This window comes from Triturus cristatus, chromosome 9 (genome assembly GCF_964204655.1).
Source record: "Triturus cristatus chromosome 9, aTriCri1.1, whole genome shotgun sequence".
NCBI lineage: Eukaryota > Metazoa > Chordata > Amphibia > Caudata > Salamandridae > Triturus > Triturus cristatus.
The window spans coordinates 933,170,477-933,189,736 of record NC_140592.1 but is presented as its reverse complement, the minus strand read 5'-3'; the positions used below and the strand labels follow the sequence as shown (position 1 = coordinate 933,189,736).

The 19,260-nt window shown below is 41.3% G+C and overlaps 1 protein-coding gene across 4 annotated transcripts in view; it reads left to right on the top strand.

Annotated features, from left to right (window-relative positions):
* Positions 1-19,260, top strand: part of RIN3 (Ras and Rab interactor 3) — a 477,167-nt gene that overhangs the window by 388,226 nt on the left and 69,681 nt on the right. For all 4 annotated transcript variants that reach the window (XM_085626503.1, XM_085626504.1, XM_085626501.1 and 1 more), the window contains 2 exons: positions 9,696-10,004; positions 19,053-19,184. In XM_085626503.1, coding sequence (XP_085482629.1) covers positions 9,696-10,004; positions 19,053-19,184 — 441 coding nt within the window. The remainder of the gene's footprint in view (positions 1-9,695; positions 10,005-19,052; positions 19,185-19,260) is intronic.

Here is a 19,260-nt window from a genome sequence, read left to right as displayed (position 1 = left end):
CATTGTCTTCGCCTTTTATTGGGTGCACTTCTCGTAGGGGATTTTGTCTATCCATATAGTACGGCGCTCTTTCTCTGCGGGGCAGCGAGAGAGAATCCGGACTTACAAAAAGGACATACTGCTTACGTGACACTAATATCTCTTTAATTAGCTTGTTACTAGAACCTCTCCATCTGTTCGTGAGTAGTTCCGTTAATATATCAGGTAAAGGACCAGGGTCAGCATGTTGGCTCTTATATAATATGAGGAGTTGCTGAATCATATAGATTCCAGCTAAACGTTGTTCATCTGTACTGAGATTAAAAAACGTGTGTGCTACGGTCTCATCACCGTATTTTTCAGGACTGTCAATCCAGTGAACGGCTGATCTGGCTAATTCTTGCTCATCCATGGAATCGAGGAGGTGGTAACCCCTTCGTTCTCGTAGTATTTTATCTGCGGCTTGAAACGAATGTTCAGGAGACTTCAGATTTATTATAGGCGTCGGATACGTTCTGCTATTATTTGGGCATACAGAGTGTATGGGATCAGAAAAACATCTAGCATTATCACAGGATCTTCCTCTGCCTACATAGGCTATGGTCTCTGACTGTCTTGCGGAATTCCCTGATTCGGACACTTCATCTTGCTCAAACTCGTCTGTTCCCAATCTTTCTTCATGAATACGCTCTATTTCTTTACGGATTTTTCGGCACATGGCTATTATACAATTTTGCTTATCGTGTCTCCCTTCTGATATATTCTGACTCCATCTTGTAAGAATAAGCATTGTATTCGGGTCTACCCCCGGGCGGTCTTGATTTCTGATCACACAGTTTATGAGGAAACGTAACAGTTCCCCCTGTATCTCTACTTTCTGGAATTCCATAGCTCTGTTAATACATCCTGGATCTCGTCCTGTTTGAACAAAATGATATATGTTATCTAGATGCGTAATCATTCCTGGTAACCTTGCTAAATACTCTGCGGCTCGCCTGATACGTAATGATGCCAGGACCATTTCGTCCTCTTTACCAACCACCGGGTCATATCTACAATTTACAAGGAGTTCCTTAAGCGTACGTTCACTTACGAATTTAGGTGTACGTGAATGCGCTGACTCTTGAAAAACAAGTTTATTTATTCTGGGTGGTGTAAAGGTAATGCTAGCACCTCCCGTGGCCCCATCTGGGGCGTCGGGTGTGAATGGATTCGTTGAACGTGACACAGCAACTATGGGTGTCGATACCCCTGTAGGATCGACTGCGGAGACAGATGCGGAAACAGATGTGCTTGCCGAAGCTTGTGTCGGGACTTGTTGTTGCACGGGGACAGATACCTGATCCTGACGTTGAACCCCTACACCAGACGGTCTATGTGGTGCGGCGTTAGCATACTCGGGAGCTGCGTCGTCTAGATATGAGGAAAGAAAAACATCTTCTGCGGTTCTGGGATGCCCTTTTGGATGTACCTTAATTGGAAATAATGGGGGTGGCAAGTCTTTTGGCATCTCTGGAGCAGCCTTAGGTAGTCCTTCGGCTAGAAGGGGATGCATACCATTCATAAGAGCATTTCTTTGTCTATTTACTTGTTCTGATTTCACTCGGATACCTTCCTCAATTAATAGATTTTCTTGAACTTTATTTGAACTTTCTTTACTCCTCTCTTCTTGTCTACGTGCCTTTTCTGTACGTCTATGAGATTCTTTACGCCATAACTCAACAGCGTCTTTCTGTGACTGTCTGACCTTTCTTTTCCATAACTCTTCCTCTACTTTCATGATGCATTCTGCATCCCAGGTTCCCGCTACGGGCCACCTTTGACTTTCCGGCAATCCCTTGGTATAATCTACCCATAGATCAAGAAACAATATGGCATCTAAGCCATGCTTATGGTACATAAAATGCCCTGGAGTGTCCCTAGGAGGAATAGGAACTGCTTCTTCAAGCACCCCTTTTCTGGTAGTAATCTGTCTTAACTTCGAGAAGAGCGGCATATTGACAACTGATCTGATACTTACTCTTGAACTCACTTAATACGAAAAACACAATAATGAACAGTGAACAATGAACACTCATTCATACCACAATATTTGAACACTTTAAACATTAAACATTAAACATTTTAACAACGACCGACAATGATGACAGTCTGCCTAACTAATCACCACGCTGAATTCTTGACAATAACTGCATACTTCGGAATACTTGATATACTGCTAAACAGTACATATACACTGCTAAACAGTGCAGACCGGATTTGTGTACCCAAATCCGTCTTGACCGGCACAACCTATGTGCGCGTCAACACGCCTCCCCGGCGATGGTACTCACCGAGTAGCTCCTTGAAACGGAAAGCCTCAGAGAATGGACAGGACTCGATGACTGCGGACAGCGGACCCTCTGGACATCGGGATTTCGAGAAACCTGGTGGGCCTCTGTATACCTCGGATCTTGCTCTCTCAGCTAGGCTCTGGTCGGGATACTTCGCACTTCTCACCGCCTCGTCTGGGTTGATCGCAGCCTCAGTCGCCCCCGCTTGACCGGAGGGAGCTTACAGGAAATCCTGCTGGTACGCGTTTATGGTCCGTCCAGTTGTGGCAGGAGACCGGGCCTGCAACGCACCGCCGGCGCGTGAGATGAGAAAGTGTCCCTATTCAGGCGCCATTATGTGGTAAATAAAATCTTCTTTACCGGACTGAATTTCATACGGAATCTTAAAATAAAGTAAAATAGCTCAAAATAACAAGAGGCAGAATCCGTGGTATAAGAGGTTTTCTAAATGGGCTTTATTCCACTCAAAATGGCCGACTCGAGTCGCGGCCTTCAGGTTCCGTCACCACGAGGGTTCAGGAAGTGAAGTACAATACTTTATTGACAAGAAGTAACTTTTATAGGTTATACATTTACAATGAAACGAATGCAAAAAAGGCGTAACAATTGATAAGATAAATTAACATAGTGACACGTAATCGAAACTAGGCGTAATAAGGAGCAAAAAGAAACATGATTGGCTCTGATTATCTTACATAGGTGGATCTATACGATAATACTTAACATAGATGCGCGCGCAGCAGCATGACGTGTGATTGACGTGCAACTAGGGGGTGAAGGGACTTGACATTTAGCTCTACATGTGGAGACAAGAAGTCTGGGGGGTCAAGTCAACCTAATCCCAAATCATATCTAACATCCTATGTTTAAAGAACTATGTTATCCACAAGGAAGGACTCTCGGACAGAATCTAGTCTATACTGACTGTGTGCGTGCACAAACGCCTAAGTGTCTATATGAGATGCGAGAGGCAGAAAACTTTCCATGGCAGCAGGGCTATGAATCACTTGCAGGAGGACGGAAAGGCTGAGTCCTTTGCTTGTGAGCTAAAGGAAATGTTTACCTAAATCACTAGACAGGAATGCATCGGCTGGAGAGCAAAATAGATAATTCGAAGGTGAAATACAGCTTCTTGGCAGGCAGGCGAAAACTGGCCGAGGCAGGCACCGTTAGCTGCACAGGGAGTAGGACAAAGTTCATGGATACAGATGCGAGCTCAAGCTGAAGCTGTCAAAAGACAGAGAGCAGGGAAAGGCTTTGAGGACAGAATCGGGCCTACTTGCCTAAACTGTAAAAATGGAGTAACTTGGCCATATAAAGTCGGTGGCCTTTCATGCTTAGGAATCGAATATCCAGCCCATTTGATGGCGGATCTGACAGAGAACATGTCGACGGTAGACACACATATGTTTGCGTCTTAGAAACTGGAACTGGAGGGAACATACATGTACTTGTAACATGCATATAGAACCGTTGGGGTCCAAGATAGGGGACATAACTGATCAGGAAAATCCACATTTCCACAGCACGAGTGGCCGCCACAATTGTGAAAAAAGATAAGTGCTTAATAATGGCTTACCGATACCGCACGATGTATAATACACTCCGTACTAAGATATGGGCTGTAAAGTAAATCAGCCCATGGGGAGATGATGCAGCGTTTGCGGTGAGGTGTTGGTTCCGATGGCGGTGCGGTGTAGCGTTGAGGGTCAAACTGCGAGACATCGATTTTGTGGAGTCAATGTGACACCATGGGGCCACAGGTGCTGCGGCAGAGTTGGGTGTCACGGAGTCTGGTGACGCAGGACTCTGGACTCACACGGTGGTGGTTCTTTAAAGGTACTGCAGCTGCATCGGCGCTTGCATTGCGAGTCGTGGTTGTTGCATTAAGCAGGGACCATGGCTTCGGTGCAGATGGCTATGTGTTGTCAAAGTATAGAGCGGCTTCGGTTCTGAAGTCATGCTCAAAGTTGATGTGCTGATTTCTTCTTTTTAGCACAAAAAACTCAATTTCCAAAGGGCCCGGGTAACTAGGTTTAGCACCACTTGGCAGAGTAGGGCTTTCAGTAGAGGAGCCCAGGTGCTGCAGGTGAAGTCTTTGATGGCCCTGAGACTTCCAACAGGAAGCAAGCTCTACTCAACCCCTTCGAGCAACAGACAGCAGGATGCAGAGAGCAAAGTTCAGTCCTCTTACTCCCAGGATAGAAGCTGCAGGCCAGGACAGCAAAGTGGCAGTCCCTCCTGGCAGTACAATAGCTCTTCTTCCTGGTATAATGTCCTCAGTCCAGACGTGTTCTGAGAGTGTGGTGTCAGAGGTCCCGTACATATTCCCATTTTAGCCTTTGAAGTAGGGAGACTTCAAAGAAAGGACTTTGTAGGGCATAAGACCCTGCCCTTCCTGACCCTAGCTCCAGACACACTACGGGGGTGGGGGATTGTTCAGGTTGAGGATAAAGATCAACTTGAACATCCCTGCCCCTGTTTCACATGAAAGCGGCCGCACACAAACGAATAAATCCAAACTTTTACATCTCCTTCTTTTTGAAATTGGATATTGCTGTGTTTCACAAAAGCTCAACCATACAACAAAACCTTCTTAACCCGCAAAGCAGAGTTCACCATTGACTTCACATTCATTCACTACTCAAATTTTATAATCAGTAGCAATTACGATATCATAGTAAGAAGTGAAAGTGATCTTAATACCCAGCAGATCTGTGTTTTTCACACATTCCAAGCACCAATTTTTCTCTATCCTGGGTGAGGAATTGACTGATCAACAACTTAAAAATAAAGCGGAGTTCTAAACTACTGAAGTTGATTCTTAAACTAATGAAATTCAGAACCACTTCATCAGTAGACAGAGGATAGATAGTCTCCTGGGGAGTGATAACAAAGACTGCTTTTGATCACCTAGTATCATCAAACCCCTACCAACAGGCCAAAAGTGTGAGTAGGACCACCCATATTCAATGCTCTGCTGAAATTCTTCTTTTGAAGAGGCTCTACAGGAGATCCTCAAGACACATTCTAATCTACCCTAAAAGCATCAAATGCTCCTATTCCATCAAACACCTCAAATATCTCCATAGATCTCCAAAACCCTTAAAACTCGCATCCTGGACAAGAGAAGGGCCACATTACTCAAAGTAATAGCTACTAAGAGCATGACACAATTCTCACTGCTAGTTGGAACAGGATCCTTCTCCCATCGCCCTACAACTGATTTCTATCTTGCTTTTGACAAATGAGAAAATCACTCAAAAAATAATTTTTAGAGTCAAATTTCACCACCTCTTTTTGTCTGTCCTTTCACTCAAAACCAGCATGTCTATTATTGATCATGAAGTATTGGCATTAATAAAGCAATCTATATCTTCCAGAGATCCCGTCCCCAATGGGATTATTGTGTCTGTAATGAAGCACAATCCGCAACTAATGAGCCAGATGTTGACGCTCTTTTTGACCGTGTCTGACCACTGGACAGGTCCCGGGTTCATAGCCAGGGTCCATTATTCAACCACTTCACAAAAAAGGATTTACAAGTAACCCTGCCAATTTTCGCTTGATTGCACTTTTCAATGTGGAAGACAAATTATTTGCAAAACATCTAGTGGCCTCATTAACAAAATGGGCAACTGAAAGCAAACTTTTATCATTATTTCAAGCAAGTTTTCAACCTAGCTGCACTACAATAGACAACATCATGGTACTGTTTTTTTAATTAAGAAAGTGACACACCGTGGAAGATCTCTGTATGTACGTTTGTAGATTACTTAGCAGCCTTTGACAAAGTAAATGGAAACTGACTATGGTCAAAACTTGCAGCATAAGGAGCGATCCCACCTTGTTGCATCTGATCATGGAACTTCACACCAACACAAAGATGCAAGTTAAAGTTTCAGGCAATGCAGTCTCTCCGCAGGTCATAATTGACCATGGTCTTAAACAAGGCTATGTCTCAAATATAGGTGAGAAGATTCAGAATCCCAGCTTTCTTCCTCCAAAATTTGGAAATGATCTGGTTAGTCACTCAGCTTGTTCCGACGACCTTGCAAAATGTTCACAAACTCTATCAGGCGTCAAGCGTCAACTGACTGCCCTTAAATAATTCATCTGTTAATGGGACTTGCAGTCAAAATCTCAAAACCAAATTCCTTGTTTTTGGGAAACAGACGAGGAAATACAAATGGATGCCAGGGAAGCAGTCGGTTGAAATTGCCGGAGTAAATGTATATCTGGACTTTGCATTATACCCTAAATTGTCCACATCTCAAAAAGCTAAAATTAAAATCCCTCACAACAACTAAAGCCCTGAAAAGATTCTCTAGCCAATATGACGGCCGAGTACTCAACCCCACTATCAGGTTTTTATCCAGAATGTCAAAACACTATTTAATCTTTGGAGTGCGACATCTCACTCCATTATTGCATTTGAGTTAAATCTTCCTTTCAAGGCCTCTCTTTATTTATCAAAGACAATTAATTATTTTTGCAAATGTGCTTCATCAAGCTTTGAATCTATGAGGGGCGTGATTTTCAAAGAGATAAATCAGCAGTATTCACCCATTGGCCCATTTTCAGAGAAAGCCATCGTCGTTTCAGTAAGAATTTACCATGTATTGATATCTTACTGAAAATGCCAAAACTGAATCTTGAACTAACCATCAGCAAAGGTATACAAGAGTCATTCTTCTTAAGAGATTTAATCAGTATGTCAAGATACAAATCTGTGGAATGTCTTATGGATTCATAATTTTCACTCAGGTAGCCCTATAGTGATTCATACTTGGTAGCTGTATTCAAGCTCAAATTTGTAAGGTTTTTGTCTTCTCTACATACCATGAAAGCAGTTTGTGGGTTCATGGAATATTTCTCATTCAGGTTCTTCCTGCAGACTTTGTAATCAGTCTGTTGAATTGCTAGACCACATGTTGTACCTCTGTCCATATTTGCATGAGTTACGACAAAAAATGTTGTAAACAATTTTTAGATCATTAACGCTTCGTTCCATGAAGGAGGTCACTAGGGCTTGCTTCCTTTTACAGGAGAACTCACACATTGGGAAATTAACAAAGTTTTTAGACTTAACTTATGCCGTCTCAAATCAGTAATTGAGCCCGCTAAACTAGCACTATAGCTCCTACAGACTTTTGGACGCATCTTTGCCTTTTGATCTTCTTATTTATTTACTTGCTGATGCACTAGTTTTATTGGACATAACAAGTGATAAAATGAAATATTGGAAAATGTCCGCATATGTGGCTGTTTGTATTGATCTTATCACACATAACAGTAGATAGTCACATGCAGGACAATGACTATATATGTGTTTTTTGTGTATTTTGGAATGACTTTTAGAAATTTCAACATAACTAAATATTTACCTACCTAGTGCTATCGCAGCAATTAAATAATAGATGTTACTACTGCACAACTCGGTCGACCCATTTAATCAACCAGAGAAGGCTATCCTGTGCTTGTGGCTTGTGTTTGTATACTTCTTATATTTCTCTAGCTGTTCCAGATAGGTGACAAAATTTAAGATTTGTCCCAATATTTTCTTTTTGAAATGTGGTGTACTGCCAGCAATCTGACCTTATTCTGATTTTGTATTATGTCTAAGTGAGTTGAACGTCATGGGTTACACTTACTGCTTTTCCATTATATGGGCCTATCCTGTTAGTTATGCCCCAATCTCCCCTGACCCTGTCTTCCAATCTCCCCTGACCCTGTCTTCCAGCCTCAACACCCCCTGTCCTTAATGCGGGTTGCTTTGTTTTGGCTGTTCCTGTGTTTGTCGGATATGATATATGTCCTGTATTGATGTCCATGTATTTATATGTTACTGGCAAATTGAACTACTTCATGTGGCGTTTTTGGATCCATTGTAATTCATTTTTCTGTTAGTTTTTCCCATACTGTAGAACTTGGTTGGCTGCAATAGTATATGTTCTGTGTTCCATTTTTAAAATGTTTACTAAAAAAATATTTAAATGAAGGCCTCAAATAGGACCACCAAACCTGCAGCCTACAAATTAGACACTAGCGTCTTTGCAGTTCGTGCATTAGCCCAGTGAGCTGTTCTGCAACTAAACAGACTTTGAAAACAGCATACTACAAGCTGATCTCGCAGGAGAAAAGTAGATCATAGGGCTAAAAAGTTACTCTAATCGCCTACAATATGTATAGTGTATATCTACATTCTTTGCAAAATTAAGGTGCAAAAGATCGTTCCACAATCTCCAAGGTGGTAAGATCAGAATAGAGTATTTGAGTTTACTTGCCATTGTCAGTGAGGGGTGAATTATCTAAAAAAGTAAATGCATACATGCCTACAAAGGGTGATAAGGGTCATCATTTCTAGAGCTTGGTGTCCTGTTCTCTCATAGTTTGAAAACTAGTGTCACACAGTGTTTGCCTCCATTCTTGATTACACTAATGACAAAAATAGAATCCTTTTTGGAAAGCAGTAATATGAAAAAGACCAATCGAACATGATGGTAGAGTTACAACCAAGTAATATGTATTTTGAAACCTGATCTTTAGAGGAAAGAGTAGGTTGGTGTTAGCTACAGAAATCCAGTGTACTGGGATAGTGCTTGGAATCTGAGCAGTATAAAAAAAGTACTACTTATAATGTCTGCATGATATATTTATCAGAGGGAAATGCAAAAGGCTCTGTAGACTCAGTTTCCCGAGTAGGGGATCTTGGTAGAAAGCCCGTTCGTGTGTCTAATGGTTCTGTGCTCTGCAACATGCAGTTTTTGAAGCAAGTTAATATTTCTTTGCCATCCAGGTCTTTGCGATTTCCAACTTCATTTATTGAGACTCGAAGAGTCCATTGTCCTTAGACTTCATTTCATCTCTTAGTTATTGTTCAACAAATCAATGGACCAATTCATTGACTTACATGTGAAAGGTGCAGAAAGTGTGACTTAATTGAAAAATGCCTAAAACAGAGCAAGAATTGTAAGCACGGAAAACGCTGGAAATCATGTTTGCATGTATGTCTTGAGCAGACAGGAAATGGGAGATTTATGACACTCACAATCTTAATCTGACATCAAATTCATTATAATCAAAGGTAGAACTTGAAAAGTGACCCTTTAGAGACATCCATGGTGTTCCAAATGCCCTGGGGTCAGCTCTGGTGCAAGCATTGGCAGAGCCCTAGCTAAGCATCAAGGACATTTCTGGTTCTGTTTGTTGTAATATGTTCCCAAGAGGCCCTGTTGATTGCGCTGTACGGCAGTTGCCTGCAGTTGCCTCTATGAAGTGGCTGCCATTCCTACAACAACCACACCAATGGGATTTTGGGTTCTTGTGCATCAACAAACATGGTCGTTGGCACTGACTACTCTGTTTGCTTCCTCGCTCCAGAGATCATCGCTGAGGCAGCCCTTTGCAAATGTGTCCTGAAACCCTTGAAGGAAGCCATAGAGTCGCACCTCTCTGCCATCCACACCACCGACGGTGCATTGCGGCTGCTAACGGAGAATCAGATGGTCATACAGGGCACGACCACCACTGAGCTTGGAGTGACCACCAGTGTACCGGAAGTGGTCGTAATGGACAAGATCCTCAACAAATTTGCTGCCATGCACAAGGCATACTCGCCTGAGAAGAAAATCACCATCCTGCTAAAGTCCTGCAAACTAATCTATGATTCCATGTCTGTGGGGCATACAGGTAATGCTCATTTCTACTAAATCAACTGAAATCGGCAATTGTACATTTTATGTTTGCATAAATACAATATCACAGTGTTGCTTTATGACAATTGTTGTGACCTGTAAGGTTATTGAAGATGATCAGTAAATCTATGAAGGCAAGTTAACACACCAGAGGAACAATGTTATGTTATCAGCCAACAAATACTACTAGCATGGCGTGAGCTGAAAAAAAAAACACTCCGGGGCTGGAGCGACTTTACTCCTCAAAGAAAAAGGCAAGTTTGGGGTTTCCGATTGGATTGTTGACATTGGCTGGGTCTGTGTTATGAGAGGGAATGGATTTCTCTTAGAAGCTAATTAGACAAACCAATGTACTGCAGTAGTGCTGTGTACCATTCTCTTTGAGTGACAACCCTCACTACACTGCTTTGAATGTTTGTAATGTCCCTGGCAGTTTCTTTGGCATCCCTACAACCAGCATGAGGTGTAGCTTTGTACCCGCTGGTGATCTGGAGGTAGTGGCCTTGTGGTCGGTGGACCGAAATGGCCCTTCCTGTACCATTGTTTTTGATTTTTTTTTTTTTTACTCCACCACAGAAATACTTCACTTGTAATAATTTGTAACTCTCTGACTCTACATTGCAAAAATCAGATTGTTTTACACTGAGTAACTTTATATTTTATTGAATGTTGGGTGATTCGAAGTTCTGCAGTGTGGTGTTCTTAAGTGCATGAATTGGAATTATCGTGGGAAATCTTGATTGATTTGATATAATTATAATACTACAAATATAACACATTTATTAAAATACAAGAAAAGTTAAATATTTAATTATTGCTCAATCCAAATTGCTCTACTTTTTATCACCATGATAATGAGTGACTAAGCACTGTCTCCAGCTTGGCGCAACCTCAATCTCCTAAAGTTCAGTCTAGTCAGGAACTTTGCGAAAATATCACTAGTTTTTTCCAAAATAAAGTTGAGGTTATATTTTTCGGTGTTCAACGGCCAAAGTGCAACAGGGTGTGCCTCAATGGAGGAGGAATATGAGCCTCCTAGTGTGTCCCCCCATACCCTTGTTAAGTTTGAGCCACTATCATTGGACAACACTCATAGTATGCTTATGGCAACAAGATCGGGTTTACCGTTCGACCCGTGTCCGGTGGCAGTAGCTAAACTAGCCATAGAACCAGTGACCCTTGCACTTACGCCTATTTTTAATGCCATGAGTGAAACGGGACACTTCCCTAAACCTTGGAAGGAGGCTTCTTACCTCTTCTAAAAAAGCGCAGCCTTGACCCAATGGATCCAAACAGTTTCCGTCCCCTCCCTGCCAAAATGATTGAAAGAGCGATTAACTGGCAACTTAGTGCCTTCCTTCGAGAGACCCAAGTCCTGGTCCCTACCCAATTTGGCTTTAGGGAGGGCCATAGCATGGAGTTGGCTCTCATTAAGGATACTGAAGAGATTAGGAGAGCTGTGGATCAAGGTGGGAAGGCCGCCTTGATCCTACTGGATCTGTCCGCAGCCTTTGATACATACAGTCCATCATGATCTCTTGATGGACCGTTTAAGGGCATGTGGGATCCAGGAGAAAGCCTGGAAACTTTTACAATCATTCCGAACAGACAGTGTACAAATTGTATCCATGGATGATTACCACTCAAAGACTTTCAAGTTGCCCTGTGGAGTTCCGCAGGGGTCTTCGTTGAGCCCAACATTATTTAATGCATACGTTTCTTCCTTGGCTCCGATCATTAGTGCGTTTGGCTTTGGTCTCACCTCCTATGTGGATGACACCCAAATTGTGGTGTCTCTGCTTCCAGGTGAGGAGAGGGGATTTGAGAAACGTTTCCAGGATTGTATGTTATCCGTAGGCGGCTGGATGGCTGAAAATTGCCTAAAGTTCAATTCAGGCAAGACTGAGGTCATATTGTTTGGAAATGACGCCAATTTTTGGAATCCAAACTGGTGGCCGTCTTCCATGGGCTCTCTTCCTACTTCTGTGAAAAAAGTGAGAAACCTGGGAGTACTTGTGGATGATAGACTGACCTTCGGTGATCAAGTCAATAAAGTCTCATCTTCCACGGCGTATGTACTCAAAACTGTGAAGAAAATACTACCATATCTACCATCGGACAGTCGGCAAACAGTGGTTACCGCGCTAGTCTTATCCGGACTGGATTACTGTAACGGTCTATATTTGAACCTCCAGGAACTTCTTATGAATAAACTCCAAAGGCTGCAAAACGCTGCGGCCAGGTTACTTACGGGTACGCCGAAGTATGATTCAATTTCCAAGGGAATCAAAAAACTGCACTGGCTCCCAGTAAGGATCGGGTCCGTTTTAAATTGCTGTGTACCGTATTTAAGGCACTTCAAGGAATAGGACTAGAGTACCTACAACTACAATTTAAGTGGTATATACCAAAAATAAATCTTTGTTCCCTTGGGGCCAGGTTGGTTACAGTTTCAGTTATAAAAAAGGCAACTTGGGGAGGCCGAGGCTTCATCTTCGGGGCAGCCAAAGCCTGGAATGACCTCCCATTTCACTTGAGAAATGCCACTGATCTTCAAGACTTTAGGAGGGGTCTGAAGACCTGGCTTTTTGACATATAATCTTTCATCTGCTGCTCTGCCAAGACACCTATGGATAACCGCTGCGCTTAAAAAATTCCGTAACATAACACTGTCCGTATTTAAAACTTTATCCATGAAGTTTGCATATGTATTCGACAGTTGATGCGTCGCCCACCTTTACCATTTCTTTGGATCAGAGAGGAAAATCGAAGTCATTGTATCTTCATTGAGGTTCATATTTAGACCAGGAATATCCTACATTAGTCAACGACTACTTGAACAATGGTGCAACGTGTACATGAGTCAATTTAAAATAAAATTCACAAAATGAACATTTGTTTTATATGGCTATCCTAAAAATAGGGCATGGCTTTGGTTCTCGAGGATCAACTATGATCAATATAGAGCATCCCTAACATAAGCTAAGCTGACTTTTGTTTTCACATTTCAGAATTGGCTCTTTGGAGGCAAGTCTAGTCCACCTCACTAACCCGAACCCTTAACTCCTCCACGTTGCACCTCATCCCATTAAACCCAGGAGCAGTGCTATCTTAACTCTTCTGATTAGAGAGTTGGTATTTGGAGCTTGCAATGATGTTTCCAGTGGTGAGATTGCCCTACTAAGCTGAAAATTTCCTTTAGTGTATTTCCCATTGAAAATTTGCTCTCTTACGCTCCAGATCGAACTACACTCAAACTTCCTCTTACCTCCTTAATGAAAGGGCGGTATATGATGAGACCATATGTAGGGACAAGTGTGTCATTGAACCATTTGAATATTAAATGGAACAGCGTGTGCATTTTTCATCATTCATAATTTCTGCATGTGGCATACTTTATATGTTTTGGAATATGTGAGAAATTGTTAAATTCTCAATTTGGCTCTTTTAATAATGACAATTCTTTGTGCAACAGGATCAAAAAAAGTATATAAATGACTAGATTCTGCACTGCATAATACTATACCAGTGAATCTTTATTGGTCTCCAGTGCAGGCCAGGTTACAATCCAGAGCTTTTCATGAGAACTCGCACACTAGCTGATGTGATATATCAATAGGTGACTTCTTTTCATTTTATCAAATTCTACTTTAATTTCCTGGTATCCTAAGGTTGGTTGCTGTCTGTCCTTTTCCCCATGAGTCACAGGCTATCACCATGTCTGTAAGCTGTAAACTTGGTGGAGACCATCAGGTATAAACACGTTTTGCTGGTTGTGGAAATCAGAAATGCCATCACCCCATTCCACATATTGTCACGTGGTCCAACATATTATCACGGGACTGGATATCATATAGACTGCTCAACCAACACATTAAGGACGAATTAATCTTGCAATTTTGTTGGAATGCAACACTTCTTATCTCGGTCGCCCGTATGAAGGGTACTCCTGGAAAAAAAATTGAGATGTCTATCATATCTCTCTGGAAAAAAATTGAGAATGTCTTTCATATCTTAAATATAACCTTCTTCAGTGTAATCAAGAGAAATAACGTGGTGAGCCACTAAAATAGAAAGAGCAAAAGGGATGTTTTTCTGCACCACCATGTATCAAAAGGTTCTTTTGCAGGGCTTATGCTGCTCAATAATAAAGTTTAAAGCTTTGGACAGGCCAGCTTATCTGGGTAAGCGGTAGCCTTAAATTCCTAAAGCCTAGCTGGACTTATGGTATTTCCATGCAAAACTGAAATTTCCTATTTCAGACTTTTGACAAATACGTCTGGGATATTCAGCAGGATTGCAAGAAACAAGCGGAGCACCTTTGATGATACTTGAATTCTGTTTATACTGTAGCAACCTACTAGAGATGCTGGCATTTACTACCACCATTTTGATAATGAAATGCTTTGTTTCTAACGAAGGTCGTAATTAGAGCAAACCGTTACCTTAACCTGAGATTATATTTTCACCCCGAGAAAATGGCTTCTGCTTGCGGTGTCTAACCCGTAACATTCTCCCCAGTCCCTGGAGTCCTCACCACTTGCGTTTTCAGCTGGTCATGGATGTATCCTAAAGCACATGCCACTTCCGTATATGTGGTACGACCTTATGAGGATCCAAAGTATAAATTGATACATCATTGGAATACGCTGACAAATTTACTGATACCCAACAAAATATCATATAAGGGATATCAGAATTACAAAGTATCTTAGCAAAAAAGTGTGCGAGTCATAGGGGGTGGGACCTTTCTAAGCACCCCATTCTATTCTTATATTTGGGTTATTATTGCTTAACCATAAGGCAAATGTGAGCTGTAGAAGATATATGGAGAGACTGAACCACTTAAATATAATGATCAGGCATTTCCAATATGAGATAGAAGGACCCTAAGATACAGCCACACCATCATCTCAGAAGCTTTCTCTGCATCCACAAGAGTCAGAGAATGCTCTTCAGCTCCAGCTTGGGTGTAGTCCAATTAGGCTCTATTGCGTGAGATGCTATATCACAGGGTTTAGTACCCTTACCATCTTGAACTAGACATACCACAAAAATCAAGAGCGATAGAATAATGTAAGGCAGGCTTCTCCAACAATTCATTTGTTACTTACATGTAGCTCTTGATCTCCCTGTTAGTGGCTCTCCTGTGGGCAGCCCAGCCTACTGAATTAAAAGTGTTTGCTTGGTTGAGTAAATATATGTATGACTAATTGAAAAGAGTGTATGCGAGATGAAAAAGTACGTATTATCAGAACTCATAGCTGATGTTTGGAGATTTTGTTTTTAATTTCTAAAATATATATAAAGATGATATTTAAGTGCTAAATCAAGCAGTGTTGGCTAGGCCTATTACTAATGTTATTAACTTGGTGCCAGGGGCATTGATGTTACAGCTTTTATATATTACCCTTACAGAGGAATTCCACATTAATAAAGTCTTTTTTACATTACTACTGGCAACAGTGCCTGATTCACTAGAGTGATTACTGCCAGTAATCTTGCGTTTTAGTGACCACTAATAGAATCTTGTCTAATGTAGTCACTAAACCATTGCAAGTTTTGATTTTCATTGAACTTAAGTGGCTGTTATTACAGAAAAGGTGGAGAATCATGTATAAGATGTGCCTCAAGTAACTTCAGTTTTTTATTAGACAAACTACTATAGTAATATAACTCCCAGACAGATTAATGTTACTTTTGGCTATAAAATGAATTTACATAGTATTGGTATAAGCATAGTTGAGGATTGTTTATAGAACTTTATGGCTAGGCTGTGTTCCCCTCCGCCTTTACAAGAAGTTAAATACTGTACTGTTTATGAAATTTCAAGCGTTTCAATCACGCAAGAGCAAAAATCATTTAGATATCAACTCTTAAGAGCGTTCGGTTCTCAATAAAAGTTTTCAAACGTGTATTTCCAGTGCTTCTACCACCAGTTGCTGAAGTATCAGCAATATTTTATGATTTTTCACTAATATTACCTTATTCTCTTTCTGCCAGTGGTCACTGGGATCATTTCAGGTGTCATATATGTATGTGGCAAGGAAAATGCTAATTATGACACATAATTGGGTTTGCCCAGCACTGGTGTTAAACAGAAATCCAGGTCATAATACTGGTTCTGGTATGTTGGGTGTATTGGAAACTCATGTGGGATTTTTCGTCTTTTGTATTTGTGGGATTGTGATTGGCGTACTTTCTGAAAGACGCCATGAAATGGAAGATTCTTCTGTCCTTTTCTTTACAAACAGAATGTTAATTCAGTGTCAGAGTCCACACAGATATTTCAAACCATGGGGTTCCCACTGATGCTTCACATCTTGGATGAGTTGCCATTTTTGAACCTATAAGAGATGTATGCATGAGCTAAAACCGTTTTTTTTTCTAAAATCAAATCCTTCAAAGTGCATGCATTTACAAAAATGAAACTTTCGGTCAGCCCTCTTCATTGGTCTGGTGTAGTGTCATCCACTCAACACAATATACAGCTAGCAAATAGGTCAGCCGTCTTCAGCCATTGGCTCCCTACACTGTGTGTGCCAGCCTTCTGCTTGTGCACAAAGGGCACATCAGCCTAAAAGGTAGTTGCCTTCAAAGACAGCGACTGGTGGGTCAATTTTGTTTTCCATAAACATTTTGTTTAATACAGTGTTTATTTTTCAAGGGCCTGACAGCTTTGCAGAGCGGCTAATAGTCGCTTGTGGCTTTCTGCAGTGTATAACATCCCACATGAGCCCTGCAAGTGATGGCCATCTTGGAAATGGCTTTTGTAAACTCTTCCAAGGAGGCTGCCTGGAAGTGCAGACTAATGGATGACGATTTTTGCAAAACATTATTACAAAACCCATTCAAAGATGTCTGCTCGTGCATCCCCAGAACTGCTCATGCATACACATGGCAGCTATTTGGATTGATTTTTGTAATAAAGGTTTTCAAAAATCATTCCAAGATGACCACCCATGCACATTTGTGCGCACACTTGATTTGCCATATTTAATGATTTTTGTAAAAACATATTACAAAGGCACTGCTGTGCTTGTGAATGTATTGGGATGTAAGGCTGATGTCTTTAAATATTTATGGATAAAGTTTTACAAAAACCTTCCGAAGATGGCTGTCCGTGCATCTGCACACAGAGGGGGACATCATAGAATGGTAAAGTATACAAAAGGAAGGAAACATGCATATCTAAAGCCAATAAGCCTTCAGCCAGAGCTTTGTGCATGCTTGTTTTTTTCGTACACGTAAAATGTTTCTTGATTAACGTTTTAATGATTGATTTAGTCATTTATACTTAATGTATCCTTTCTTACTGCCAATATAAAGGAGAGATTTGGACCTAGAGTGTGGAGGTACTAGTAAGAGTTCCAGAGTACCTTGTCCATAATTGCAGCGCAGTGTCCTTGACATGGGGAGATGGTTTTGTTCTTGGGGAAGGATGATGACTTAACAGTTTTTGGAGCCTGATACTGAATTCTATTTTGCACAGAAAGAGGTTGACTTCAAAAGGAATTTGTGAAGCAAGGACACCCGGCTAGATCACATAAATTGCGACAATGTTGGGAGTATTACAGTGATTCTGGGCAACTTTGCAACAGTGCTGTACTATTTTGTAATTACATTTGTTACAACAGCCACTACTAATATACACTGTGTAACAGTAAGTTGGAGCAAATGTTGGCTTAAGACTGCTGCATAAATTCAAGGTACCATTGTGAAAATGCCCAGTGCACTTTAAATGATATGACTTGCAGCGGATTTAGGGAGGCAAAGGAAGCTTCACCAGACACCACACACGTGGTCTGGTCACAGAATGCGGAGCTGACTCCCTAGTGGGCTTTGCTCAAGCCAATAATTAAGGGGACGAATGGTGGTCAGAAGCGAGAACAGAGGAGTGTGGCTGATGGAATAGCTCCGTTCTACGTATACCTTGGATGTTGACCAAACTGTCTCTGTTCCCATTTCTCATCACTTCTTATTCCTTTAGTGTTTCACCAGTTTACTTAAATTTTTTAATAAACATGGCATGGATGTGCAGCAGACAAGTCACAGCCTGGCAACAGTTGTTAGAAATTTTGGAAATTGAATATAGATTAGTTCCTCAGACCATCTTGTCTAAAGACAGTGTCTCCGTCCTGTATGCTGGTCACTGAGAGACGCGTCAAGCAACAAGTCCTAGACCCCAAAATCTAATTAATCCTGTATCAATTTGAAATGTTTGAAGAGCTGACCAGGCTCTGGATTGTATCGGAATATTTCACAATTAAATCACATACAGATCTGCATATAACCTGTGCTTTACAGTATAGGTTAAGTAGAACTGAGCAGCCAATATAGAAGAGTAATATAAAACATTGACCAATGTAAATCATTTCAGGTATTTGGAAAGTGGGTAGCAGCCACAGACTTTTTGTCGGGCTAAGGATTCCCTTCTTGCGTTCCTTCACTCTGGAGGGGATTTCAGCTGCTTCTTTGCTCCAGTATAGCTCTGACTACATACGGAGGGAGTATTTTTGAAAGAGGAAGGTAATTAGCAACAAACATTGTAGTAGGCCAGCTGAGTGGCTGGTCTTCTGTAAACATCTGGAGCATGTAGACCCAATATACACTTGGCTTAGGTGCATTATTTAGCATCAGAGGAAAAAGCAAAAAGAAATAAATCTGCTTTCTACTTTTTTGGTGATCACTGCCTTTTTGCATTGACTAAAATCAGCCAAACACTGAGATCCTTCGGGGGTTTCTCATCTTTTGTGGGTGCTTGACACATTAATGTGGTATAGTTGGTAGGTATGATGCTTTTGAAATTTACAGAAGCTCTAAAAACGTTTTCTCTGCATCTGTTTGACTTATTTGTAAGAATTGACACAATTGACCCAGTCACAAGCGATTGCTTCAGTGCTTACTATGTTACTATGTACATGAATCCCAAGCTAGGTTTGCACTATGTAAAAAGCAATATGTACATTAATAGACTTGGGGCGTAATAAGTAAGTGTGTGAAAGATTGTACCTAATTTAGCTGACCCTGTCTTTGTTTTCAGGCAAGTCCTATGGTGCAGATGACTTCCTGCCCGTGCTCATGTACGTGCTCGCTCGCAGCAATGTGACCGAACTGCTCCTTGATGTGGAGTATATGATGGAGCTCATGGACCCTGCTCTGCAGCTGGGGGAAGGTAGGGTCCATTGACATGTCCTGTGAACTTGGCATTACCACTACCAGTCTTGTATGTTCTGGCCTTGAGTTAATTA